Source organism: Fulmarus glacialis, unplaced genomic scaffold, assembly GCF_000690835.1.
Source record: "Fulmarus glacialis isolate BGI_N327 unplaced genomic scaffold, ASM69083v1 scaffold20603, whole genome shotgun sequence".
NCBI classification, from domain to species: Eukaryota; Metazoa; Chordata; class Aves; order Procellariiformes; family Procellariidae; genus Fulmarus; species Fulmarus glacialis.
In genome coordinates, this window is record NW_009205126.1 from 706 (window position 1) to 14,264 (window position 13,559).

A 13,559-nucleotide genomic window follows, 5' to 3' on the forward strand; every position below is an offset into this window, starting at 1 on the left:
GTGTTTTTATAGACTGAAAACATTATTACTATAATTGAGCTGATAAATTCTGTGGGTTTTTTCAGTTTGCTTAATCTGCATTTGGCAATAGCTTATAGATACTTCAGTCGTTTTGGGTTTTTTTGTGGAATCTTTTTCTTCTCAGCCTACAAATAAATGAAACATGCCAAAAAGAAACCGTATTGAGAGTAAGAATTGGCAGAGATATCTAGGTGAGGTCTTGTGATTGAACTACATTAATCCCTTTCGTGGAAGCGACGGAATATCATATGGAAGGCTGATACGCAAGTTGCTACGAAATGCACCACAGTAACTCAGGGAAAGCACAGTTTTTCTTTAATTCTTCAGCTAGACATTTTAGACTCTACTGGTAGCCAGTGAAAGATGTTTGAAGCAGTGTTCGGGTTTTTTTTGTTTTTTTTTTTTTTTTCTTTTTTGAAGTTCACTTGCTCTGTTCTGGAATGCTTCAGTCATAATTACGTCCTGTTCAGCAAGTTCTAATGCGTCTTGGTGAGCTCTGTGCGGTGCTAGATATGTAAACTTCAGCATCTGCATAAAGTTTTGCACGGCTGAGGGGGCCTTTGGTCACCAGGGACGGCAAACCCCAGGTTGTATTTTGAACAAGTAGGAGTGTGTCCGTAGTGTAGTGTTGTCATCCTGGTGTTCTTCAGGCAAAAATACCACTCTGCTTGAGAGTGCAGGTGATGTTTGTGCACTTAGAAGTGCTTTTTCAAAAAAAAAAAATCTCTTTAGGTGTGTTGCCAGCAGCTAATGCTGCTTGTTGAAAGATTGCTGAACGTTTCTATGCATTGTAGCATGCAATACAAATAGTTTGAGTAGCGATTCCTATCAAATACCTGCTCCTGAACCTAAAACAGGCTGCTCTCTTGCACTAAGGCTTAAATGAAAAAGTTATGTTGAAAACTGGAAAGTTGCCTTTGTGACCAGAGGTGCTTGGGTAGATGTGTTTGAGGCTTGCGCCCTGAACGAGCAGTAAGCTGTGTATTGGATAACTGAATTGTAATTGCAGGCTTAAACCCGCGCTGTTTGATGCTGCAGCTTGCGTGATTGGGACGTGCTTTAAAAGACGTTGCGTTAGGCCTGGCTCTGCAGTTCTGTTGCTGAACAGTCAGGCTCCAAGCCTGCAAATGCTTGTAACTGAGCGTAGCGGTGCGATGGCGAAGGGTCTGATGGCAGGCCTGAACGTTCAGCAGAAAGCAACTGCTCATCCTTGTTTATATTTCACTTTATGCTTTGATGCGGTGATGTTAAGCAGCTCCTTTTGTCAGGGTAAATTTTAGCTGCCTTTAATCTTTCTGATAAAAATAGCTCCTCAGCTTACCGGAGCAAAGTTTCTGCGGTCAAAATTGGTCTACTTACATTCTGAAAATACGACCTTTCCTGTTAAACTTAAGCGGCTAAATCAAATGTGTGGTCTCAGAGAAGGGAGTAGAGATGAAAGGATAACAGAAATGTGTACTGGGACCATCGTTAAGTTTCACAATAGTCCCATTTTGCAGTGGCCCCATTGCTCTTTATATCAATAAGGAAGGTTAAGAGTTGTGGCTGTTTATGTAGCTTGCCGTTGCTGTGCAGTATTGAACAAGCTGACTCCTATGGTAAAACATCCATCGGAAAGATTTTTCCTTGTCTAGCCAGGTAGGAGTAGTGCTTTTGTCTAATTACTGCTTTATTAGGGATATGGTATTTTTCATACCTAAGCATTTGTCTCTTCTATAACTGTTACAAGGCATTCTCATCTAGCGTGCTGCAGAATAAACAAGGGACTCATACGAAAAGTAGAACTATGGTAACTTTGGTTATGGCAGCGTATTATTTTAATGTTGAATGTCGTGATTATTTTGTACGTTGCTGGCATTGGTCCTTCGGCAGAATATACAGCGAACCGGCAGCGTTCTTGAGCTGGTCGTGGTCTGAACTCCGCACACAGATTGTGAAAAACACACTTGAATGGAGCAGCCACAAAGCTGGCGTTCTTCAGATGCCCCTTCGCCATGGTTCTGCAGGTAGCTCAGTGATGGTCTGTGTCGCGTTGCAAGTAATGCCTCTATCATATATCTGCATTTATTACGTACCCTGCAGCCTTCTGCTGTTGTGGAGCTATGCTAGTTCCAGAAATGACAAATCGTAATTTGGGCCAAAGCAGAGGGTGTCCTTAACGGCATTATGACTTAATGAATTCCTAAAGTAGGTGAAGTTGGAAAGACAGTGAGATGAGCGGCTTCAAAAGTCCATTAGAGCTGGATTTTCAGCTCATACTTTCTTCTGTGTGTGGTTTTTGTTTTTTTCCTCCACAGCTTCAGATCATAAACAGATTAAGCAGTATGGCTGCTGCTGCAAAAGCTGCATGCTGAGATCTCCGGTAATTCACGTTCTCTTTGTGGCCCAGTGTGTTAGCATTGCAGTGCCCGTATTTTAAAATTGGGGAAAGACTGGCCTTGTCGCACATGCCTTTGTACGTGCCGAGATAAGTAGATCTCTGGCTAACTCCCAGCGAGCTACCGAACTTCGCAGAAGGGAGTTTGTGTCGATACGCAGCCTGATTTGATCTTACTCTCCTGCCAAAAACCAGATAGGTGTCTTTCAGTGGATTTAGTTTTTAGTTTTAAAAGAGGTGGACTACCTTTAAAACGAAGTAGCTTAAAGAGAGACAGCGAGGCTTTCTAAGCTTATGTTCACATACTTAGCTGAGACTTCAAATGGACTGACGTCTCGGTGATCTAAAACCAGATTTTGTTTGTGCGCATGAAAGCATTAGTATGTATGTTTTAGAAGGGTTCATTCCTGCGTAGTTGAAAAGTTTCATGGAAGCCTATTTAATCGGTCTGCTCTTGTTTTATATGATACGTGCAAAACTTGAGTGTCACTTGTGCGCTGTAACATTAAGAATCGCTTTTATACACATGCTTTCTCCATTTCTCCCTGGAATAAGAGAAAAGGATCAGTCCATTAAGTGAGCAGACTTAGATACTTGGATTTATAAGCAGAAAATCGGGGGAAGAAATGCTTCTTTTGAAAAGATGTAGGTGAAGAAGTGCGTGTAGTTGCAATTATTTCACAGGAACGTCCTTTGTTTTGTTGTACTTGCACCATAACTAGCTGGGATGAGAAAAAATGCGGTGTGATATTTCATGGTTGTGTTGTTTCTTAAGACTTACCGTATACATGTAATGATGGGGGTGGTGGATGGGAGATGATGATGCCAAGCAAAAACATTTACTTTGAACTGTGTTCAGTTTGATACAAGCTGAATTTTTGGTTTTTTTGCACCTTAAGTGACTGACCTGCATAACTTTATGCCTGCAGTTGTAATCTGGGACAGGAGATTCGTACGATTAGAAATTGGCTCCTTTATTGAGAGTCTAGCACAGCTCATTTTGCCAATTCTTGAAGTATTGCTGATAGCAGGTTATTGTATACTTTCTCATTGTTTGGGGTTTTTTATAGATTTTTTTCCAAGGAGTTTGATGCTAACATGTGTGTGAGATGAAAAGTTGAGCAGATGATCTGCTGGCCTGATTTTATGTGACAGTCTGCAGTCCTACAGTCGGGCCCGTTTTTTTAAATCCATACTTTGAGTGGTAATTGCAAATGGGAGTTTATCAAATTGATTCCTTCCCCCCACCTCCCCATGACTTAAAATTAACGCAGTAAATGTTGTCTTGTGCTGTGGCAGAGAGCTCCTGGAGAAGCCCTGCCAACAGCAGGCAGGAATAAAGGCTGTGCTCGGGGGGTCAGTCTTTGTTGTACCCCAGAGATCTCTTGATAGCTTGTGAAATGATTCCCAGTTTTCTGTTGCAGATTATTCACTTCCTATTCTGGCTGAACGTTCCTTGGAGTCATAGTCCAGTGCCATTAATTATTTCTACAGCAACATGCTGTGTTTCGTTATTATATCTGCAACTTCACATAAAAAAAATCCACATATTCTTGGTGTTTATTTTTACTAGAGATTTTGCTCTCTGTTGTTACCTGCTAATAGAGAAGAACATGAACAAAAACCTCACTCTTAGCAAAATACTGCAGGTTAATACGAAATCAGGGTGGAAGGGGCAGTTGAAAAACAGGATTTGAAAAATTCTGGGGTTTGTTCTTATACAACGAAAAAGCATGTGGGATAGCTTAGAAATCTGACACTTCCATCCTAATTTGGTTTACACTTTCAAGAATTTTTGCTTTGTAAATCTTCCTTTTAACATATGTTATGTTTTCCATCTGTCTTCTCAGATGTCTAAGATACAGAGAGAACCTAAATCTTTTATTTGGAAAACTCTCTTTAATAGAGATATCTCAACAAATACTATCAAGTATTGTGCAGAACCATAGCATGAATCAAAAGAAAACTGAAACTTCTATTATCACTGGTAATTCACAATCATAACTCAGAATCTAAATCTCTTAACATATATTCTTCAAAAGCTTCACTTTATCTTGCCTTTCCTCTTTTATTCATCTCCAGGATCTTATCTGGAACATTGGATAAATACAGTATCTTTGATTTGCAATAACTTCGTGTGTGTGTGTGTATATTTTTATTTATACATACACAAGTCTGTAAAATAATCTCCTTCTTCTCTGAGGGTCATCTTTAATGCTTCCTCAGGAAGCCAGCGTTGTCAAAATGAGTTGTTCTTTCTAGGTGACGTGCCTCTCAATCTCACCGGTAGACATTATTTCATTGCTGCTGTTGGACATCTGTGAGGCAGACATCGGAGCTAGATACTTTCTGTTGCACAGTGGGAAGGAAAATGGAATATTAGATTCCAACCCCTGTCCGTGTGTGTCACACCTGAAGAGCACGAACTTCTCTCTCGCTCTGCCCAACTCTACCGCTGCCAGTACTTTGATAGCTGTTTTAGTGGGTGTTGTTGATGATGTAGCTTCTGTGTCATCTCCTGTGTCGTTTCATCTAATGGAGCAGAAATGTGGAAATTACCAAGAGACTCGAATTCAGTAAGTACTGAATGTAAATCTGTATTGTAGTAGCTGTGAAGTTTTTTCCTAAGGTTTGTAAACTCCTTTAAGGAAAGTATTAATGAGAATGATTCAGAAAGCCTCATCTCGTTGAAATTAATGCTTTAAAGCAAAATAGATTGGTGAGGGCATTGGTTTTTCTGTATTCAGTCAGTTACGGTTGGAAGCTTTTTTGAGAGTAAAACATATACAAATCATTAGTTTTAAGCACGTCTGCTGTTCATAGAATCATAGAATTCATTCGTTTTAAGCACATGTCTGCTGTTGCTTCCTTATGCACGTTTGGTTTATTTTGTGTTGTATGTTCTGAGTTTGAATTTGAGTTGCCAAGCAAACGACCCTTCACTTGTAATTTGGTATCGGAAATAGGGAGGAAAAAGTGACATTAAAACAAAGAGAATGGAAGCACACTTCTTGCAGCTATTCTGCAAGGAGACACAAAACTTGCCTGTTTCCTAGTAATCTTGTGTAACACTTTCTTTTGTTTGTTTCATAATATTATTCAAGTACATATTAATCATTGCTATTTTAGTCTTCGCAGAATAGGCCTGTTCTGTGCTTCTGTTACAGAAGGTGCATAAAGGTGGGAACTTCCAGAGAAGGACTGGTGTAGCTGAAGGGAGTGTTTGAAGCAGCCTGAGCTAGAAGGCAATACTGAGCGTGGAGCTCACCACCGATGCTGTCAGTTATCGTGGGGAGGGTGGAGGACTGAACAGTTTAAAATCTGAAACACCTTATGTTGAGCTTTGTATTTAATAAGAAGTCTGTGGCCAGAGGATGTCAGAGTTAAGGTTTGTTTGTCGAGATAATTCACGTCTTTGTATGTTACCTGCTGATTTTTTTTTCCACATGTGCAGTGAGAGTGGCACAGCCTTAATGTGAAGCAGTGGATCTGTCAGTTGTGTGAGCTAACTGAAGGCGTTCGCGTGCAAACACTCTGTTTTGGTACAGACTGTGCATTTCATGCTGCCTTAAGCAAGTGCCCGCTATTCATTGCCGGATTCTCAGATGATTCCTCTTTAAAGGGTCATTCTGAACTTAAATGTTTTGTCAGCTCTTAAAATCGGGCAACAGAAAAGATGTGTGCGGTTGTGATAGGATGAGAAGGAGATCTCACTTCCATTAATGTGCTCCAAGAACCCTAAAATATTTAATCTTCCATCAGGATGATCTTGTAAATGAGAAGCTGACGTTACCAGTGCAGTGGTCTCCCAGTCTGTAGGCAGATTGCTTGCCTCCTCTTCCTTCTGTCCAGATTTCTGCTCTTACGGCAAAGAAAATTACTGAAGCCTTTTGGTCAGTAAGTGTGCGTAGCCTGATAGCCACATGCAATGTGACAATGGTCATGTGTTGTTGATGCTACTGGGTAGGATTTAAAGTTACTCGCAAGAGCAGACATGGCAATAGTGTCAAAATAGCAAAGACACCTTGGGAAACAATTAAGAGGAAGAATGGTTATGGAGAGGCTCTGCAGGACCAGAGGAAAACAAAATCAATCCATCATTTGCCATTTGATGCTTCCAAGAACAGACCAGAGCAAGCCCTCTTGTTGGGCTGCTTCTGCCACGTGTTTTGGGGGTTATTTTGATTTTATTCCCCTCTGGCATCTGGGAAGAGATAAGAGACTAGCTTATCTGGCTGCATTTTTCATATTTGTTTCTGTGTATTAGCTTTGGTACCAGGTACATTTAATGTGCCCTTATATACTACTTTGTTTTTAACAGTGGAACATTCAAGTAATCTGTGATTTTTTTTTTTTTTTTTTTTTTTTTTTTAAGGGAAGGCTAGTAGAAGTAGATTTGAAAACAGGGATTATTCCTGAAAGAAGCTAGTATCTTAGGTTTTTCTGGACCTTCAACGCAGATTGTATTTTCATTACGTGCACACCGAAAGAGAGATGGCGGGGACAACTTGAATAAGTACATTAGAGATAAACTTGAGGTTATGACATTATGATACACAATGTGCAAGTGGAAAGAGAGGCTAGGAACTAAACTCGGTGTAGTCAAGGAAGGATCTTGGTTTATACGTTCTCTTTTCAGGGAGGTGAGAAAGAAGCCAGGGGCAGAACTGTTTGTCTTTCCTGTATCAGGTAGGTGTTGTTATCACACACATTAGTTGTGGTATAGGGGGTATAGATACATGCATTTTCCCCATCCTGGCTTGTATGTCCCCTGTTGCGGCTGGTGTCAAGAGCATTTTTAAAACTGAATCTGTAATACTGGTAGTATTGCAGTAGAGGTTAGAAGAGAACTGATTCTTTTTCATTAGCTTCTTGATTTGTTTGCTCTGTGTAATGAGCTTCAGTTTTGAAAAATCACTTAGTTGCTGAAGTCTTACAAAAGTGGATTGGAGGAGATTTTAGGAGGTTGAAGCTACTTTAACTTAAGATTAACTAGATTCTAAGCTGATAGTGTCCCTTTTGGTCATTGGGATCCACAAAATGGATCTAATTTAATTGATTTTAGGAACTGTGTTGCTGCTTAGTTGCATGTCTGTACCCTGAATGGTATTCATCTTATGGAGAATCATGCTTTGCCAGAAGAAAAGTTGCAAAGGAATTACGATAGAACGAATGCCTCCTTCTCAATCTCCCTATCCCTAAAATCCCAGCCACAAGAAAGCAAGAGAAGGCAAGTGTTACACCCATTTCCAAGAAAGGCTAAAAGGACAATACAGGCAACTACAGACAGGTCAGCCTCCCCTCCATCACTGGGAAGATCATGGAAGAGCTGGAGTGATTTTAGTGAAGGGCTACCAAGGAGGTCAGGGCGCTGGACCACTTGCCCATTGAGAAGAGGCTGAGAGGCTGGACTACAGACCTCCTGACGTCCCTTCCAACCTGAGTGACTTTGAGTCTGTAAGCAAGAGAGCACTGTGATGATTATTCTAATGGGTTTCCTAGAGGCAAGTACCTGGAATGCCTAAAGGCAAGGCTCGTTTCTGTGTATTGATACATTTGAATTTTGACCAGTCCACTGACTTAGGAATGAGCAAACCAGACTGTATTTCCTTCTCATCCCAAATGCAAGTAGTTCAAAAGACCAGAAAGAAATTTAGTTAAATATGCAAGTCTTTTATTATGCAAGCCATAGCTTGTTGGGACTCATCCAGATGCCTGCTATTGGTTCTCTCGTTTCCCCCTCGCCCTCCTCCACCCAGCCGTTAGGGTCTCCTTGGACCAGCCAGGTCCCTCATCGCTGTCTTTCTCATCCTGGTTGTTAAACATTATGTTCTGAAAAAGTGATGCTCCTCTTGTGAAAGTTGAGGTCAGATGCAAGTCAGTTTGCCGTCTTTCTGTGTGTCTCGTTAGGTTAAGACGCTAATGTAAAGTTTCCTTACTGGAAATTTTATTTTTTCTATGAATGCGTTGTTTAGTTGCTCTAAAACATTAAATGTGCTAATTGTCTTTTATGAAACAATAAATTATAGAATCCTCAAACCTCGAAAGGAGGTTGGAATGGATGTGGTAATTGCTGACTGCACCAAACAGTATGGCTATTGAGTTGAGTTACCTGACACTGAATTTCAGGGAATGGCTGGAGCTCTGAACTGTTGAGGCTTTGTCTGCTGGGGTCTGGCATGATTGAAAGAAGCCTTACAAAACAAAATTGGGCTCGCTGAAATGTAACAGCTATGTTGGCATGGAAGAAAGGCACGGTGAAAATACTGTTTGTGTACTGGGACTGCAGTGTGACTTCAGCGTCTGCTCCAGGGACGGGCAGTCAAAGGTTGGGACAGGAAAACTCCCAATCACGTTTCAAGTGGAGATTATGCTGTTCAGAAATGAAACTGAATGTGATAGTTCTTCAGCTGCTTGCTGTGTGATATGATTGAGATAATAAATCGCATAAAGAAATACCTTAGAATGTCTGTCACTTCTCCAGGCTGAGCTAAAGGGAAAAAATGGTGACATTGAAACAAGTTAATTGATTGAATATGTATATTAAGAAAGAATCTCCTGATAACAGTTGCAAGTAGTCATACAGATGAAAATGTCATACAGATGAGAACACAGCACAGTTTTTTCTTCTGAGAAGGCTTGGAAGGAAACAGAGCATCTTTTTTTATTCTGGTTGCTGAAAGTGTTGTCCAGGAAGGCAGAAAACTGTGACATTTAAGCTCATAAAACTGAAATTAGGAGAGAGTGTCTCAAGTGTGGTTATCTTCTGTGTGTGAAAATAGCTGCTCGAAGAACGCAAAATTCTCAAATCGGAAAAGGAGCCCTTTGGAAAGAGAATGTAGTTGCCTAGTGCTTCTCCAAACCTTCTGAAAGACATGTCATTTCTGGTTTTTGGCTCTCCTCTGTTAAGAGGCCGTTCGGTTTTATGTAACAGAGATAATGAAAGGTGTGACGTTTAGGATCGGGAGTGCTGTGTGAGAGACGAGATGCTACGAGGTGGGTCTCCGCAGCCTTAGTCAGCTCTACTGCTTCCTGAGCACTGAAATCAGACGTATGCGCCTTATTAGTTAAGGGAATCTATCCTCTTTTAAAATAAAGACCCCCTGTTCTGTTGCATGCCAGGTAAGCAGCAGGTTTGAGAGACAGAGCAGGTACAAAGCTCGGTAATTGGAGTGGGACTCCTCAGTGTAGGTATTTTTTGAGCATTGCTTCAGATAATTGTATGTAAAGGCAAAGGCATCTCTTGTTTTTTTGGTTTGTTGTTTTTTTTTTTAAAGACTCTTGGTAGCTGCTGTTGACTTTGAGAAATAGTTGAAGCATTGAGAATGGGATTAATTATGTTCTTGTGAGGATGAGGGCCCTGAGGTTACTTTTCATTTTGCTACCAGTAGAAATGGGCTGCATTCTTATTATGGCAGATTTTTATATGTGTATAAATATATATATTATTTTTATAACTGCCAAGACAATCTCTTATCTTTATGGATTTGTTGCAGACATGCTCAAGTAGACTTTTGTTTTCTGTTGTATTTTATAACTGTTGTAAAATGTGCCTTGCGTTGATGTTTTTAACATGCACGACTGATTAAAATATAAAAGCAGAAAGATTAATCGTTGCCTGAACATTTGAATACTCAGTGAATTTTTACTGATGGTCACTGTGCTAAGCTGTTTACCTGCTTTTTATTTTCCTGCTGGCAGAGCTGTAAACTTTCCATGCCTAACCTTAATGTATAGCCTTCTTACAGGAGCTTAAGAGTGGTAGATTATTTTAGGTTTTAAGAGGCAGTATTCCCAAATGCTTTCTTCACTCTTTTCGTAAACTGCAAAACATTTCCAGTCCTTGGCTCTGGCAAGACTGTTAAAAGTCCAACCAGCCAAACAAAAAAAATTTGAGCACTTATACTCTAACGTCCCGTTTTGAAATACAACTGGAAAAAACTACTCTTCTTTTTTTAAGCCACAGCAACATCTTCCCCCTCCACATTTTGTCAGTTCTTCTCTGCCCCTGGCCCCGCATGTGCACACACACACACACACAAATACGTGTCTTTTGTTCGTGAAATCCTAACAATTTGAGTGCAAAAGCTTGGAAGAACACTGTTCATGGGATTTACAAAAGTTGTCTGAACAAGCGCTGTAGACCTTGAACTTCCCAGCGAGCCGGGGTGACGAGAGCAGTTTAACAAAGGTGAAGCTTCAGCCGCGGACCCTGCGTCACCACCCTTCGTGACGCGCAGGCAGATGGCTTCGGTTGTGCTCCAGGCCGCTGCCGCCGCCGCCGTCTGCGGCAGAGCCTGCCGGTGTGCGGGGAGAGGGGCTGCGCTGCGGGGACCCGGGCACCGGGGACTCGCTTCTGGCCAGACGGGGCTTGGCACCGAAAACAGGCGATGGGGTTTTCAGAGCGGGGTTAGAGATGGGTGGAAGGTGAAAAATAGTGACAGCTTGGAAGAAGGAAAGTAGAACCAAAATATATAGGAAGAGAGACAAATTGCAGCATAGTGGGTGTCAGGTGGTTATGTGAGAAAGAGGAGGAGAGATGAAGCCATCGCCAAAAGGAATGTAGTTGAAGGTACACCAGGAATTTCTGTAAAAGACAAGCTGAAAAGGTGAACTAAACAACTGAAGGGAAGGGCAGCAAGTAAGAGAGAAATTGATAATACTTTAATTAACCTACCTGGTGAAAATGTTAGTTTGTTACTTCCTTGAAAGGCAATAGGGGGTCTCTTCCTGAGCTGTGGTGTATTTTGTTGCGGCCAATGTCATGCAAGCCTGGAAGGATTCTTCAGAGTTTATTGACTTCAGTAAGTGACGATGGCAAGATGTAGGCCCCTGAAGGACATGCTGCTGTGAGCACCTCAAAATAGGCAGAATTTAACATTTTTTGTGTGTTTACTGTGACTGTTTATGTAATTCACTGGTCATTGCAACACTTCTGAAAATTTTTACTCATTTTTCTTCAGGTAGGTTGTATTGAAAATTTGAGTGCTGATGAAATGCATTGTATTTAAATGTACTGAGATGTCTTGGTAATGCATCCTAGCTTTGTGAGGCAGGGTTCGTGGTGTTTGGGTTTTGTTGTTTCTTTTCAATGCAGTTAGTGTGGTCCAGGCTGTTGCTTGCTGAACGATCTTATGCCACTTTTGCAACCTGAGTCTTGCACCAGCTTTTTGTAGTTGAAGAGTGAATTAAACTTTAAAATAATGAAGCTTTTGGGATGCCTTTCTTTAGAAGAGAACTTTTGTTTGCTCTAACCTGGAAAAAATTTGGTTTGTCTGTGGCTCACTGTGAGAGACTAGGGTTTTTCAGGGCTGGCTTTGTGGGGGGCAAAATAAAGTTTTTGCACATTTCTGCTATCTTACAGTAAAAAATGGTTGGTTTAGAGCACATCCTTGGACTGGAAGACTTTTCTGAGATGTGCTGCATCTTTGAACAGCTGCTCTGATGAATTGAGGCTAGTCTGCTTACATTTTTATTAATGTTGCTGTATGCACTTGTTCTTACGTCTTCAAATATAACTTTTATTTTCACATGGAAGTACCTATATACAGTCAAGTAAATTTCTGTTTTTAGTTACATGACAAAATAACATTGTTACACAGACATCGCTTATGATGTGCAATAAAACATTTTAGTGAACCTGAGCTGCTCCTTTTTAAAAAAACAAAACAAAACAACACCCCACTACTATTCATCAGTTTGGATGTTACAGCCACGCAGAGCAGTTCCTTCAAGTGGCTTAATGAAGATTTGATTGATTTATTTTGCTCATCTGGAGGGTGTGTGGATTACCTCTGTCAATATTGGGCATGATAAATGAGGGCTGGGCACTTAGCGAGCAATGTGAATTACTTGAGCTGTTCAGGGATCGTGAAGTGACTTGATTCAAGAGGTATTACGAGGGGGAAAATGCTGAGTGCCTTTTGGGATCTTCTGAGGTAGTGGATCATGATACTAATCAATGACTGGGAGCCGATATTGAACACATTTATATGTGAGACTGGGATCAAACTACCGAAGAAGTAGTAGTTGTTTTTTGATCAAGCTTCGAAGCCTAGCTGGAAAGATGTTCTTTGGCCATACGCAAAAAAAGGTAGGATTGCTGGGTGAAATGCAGTGGCCTGGGATTACATAGGAGGTTGGAGAAGGTGATGTAATCGCTTTTTTGGGAGAGTAAATCAATACGAAAAAAAACCTCTTGATATTTCTGCCGCCTTCTTTTAGCCAAAACAAGAGAAATTTAGGAGTTAGGTTAGATCTTTGTATTCGTGCCACCCTAGTTCTTAAGCTTGGTACAAGGTTTTGTCAAAAGCCTTGCGAAAAAACTACTTACTGGCCGGTGCTCTACCCTGTATGGTCATACGTGTAGAGTGTGTGTCAATGACTATGCTTTCTGAAGGACTCCAGAGTTCATGTCACGGGGACCCTTGCTCACTTTCTGGCGATATTGAGTCTTGGGTAAAGATGTGCCTTAATGCATGTCATTGCTTGTGATTAGTACAAAGCAGTGTAGATGAATATTTTAGTTGCTTATTTGTCATTTTTTTCTCACCTGTGTTTCTGTTTTAACTTGTAGATTTTGGATCTTTGTTTGACTTGGAAAATGATCTTCCTGATGAGCTGATCCCCAATGGCGAGTTGGGCCTTTTAAACAGCAGTGGAAACCTTGTTCCAGATGCAGCTTCCAAACACAAACAACTTTCCGAACTTCTAAGGGGAGGCAGCGGCTCTTCCTTAAACCCAGGAATTGGAAATGTGAACTCAAATAGCCCTGTCCAGCAGGGAGTTGGTAGTCAAGTTCAAGGGCAGCCGAACAGTGCTAATATCGGTAATCTGGGTGCTATGGGTAAGAGCCCTTTAAACCAGGGAGACTCTTCTGCTTCAGGCCTGGCAAAGCAAGCAGCCAGCACCTCTGGACCTACCACACCTGCATCACAAACTCTGAACTCTCAAGCACAAAAACAAGTGGGGATGGTGACGAGCAGCCCTGCAACATCACAGACTGGACCTGGGATATGTATGAATACTAATTTCAGTCAGACACACCAGAGCCTTCTCAACAGTAATTCTGGTCACAGTTTAATGAATCAGCCTCAGCAAGGACAAGGGCAGGTAATGAATGGATCTCTTGGGGCAGCTGGAAGAGGAAGGGGAGCAGGAA

General features: G+C 41.2%; 1 protein-coding gene across 1 annotated transcript in view; it reads left to right on the plus strand.

Moving 5' to 3' along the window:
• Positions 1 to 1,175: 1,175 nt before the first annotated feature.
• Positions 1,176 to 13,559, plus strand: part of LOC104074966 (CREB-binding protein-like) — a gene marked incomplete at its 3' end in the record, with an annotated part of 12,524 nt that continues 140 nt past the window's right edge. Inside the window, exons 1-2 of the mRNA XM_009575280.1 lie at positions 1,176 to 1,290; positions 12,975 to 13,559. The exon at positions 12,975 to 13,559 is cut by the window's right edge and continues 140 nt beyond it. Coding sequence (XP_009573575.1) covers positions 1,176 to 1,290; positions 12,975 to 13,559 — 700 coding nt within the window. The remainder of the gene's footprint in view (positions 1,291 to 12,974) is intronic.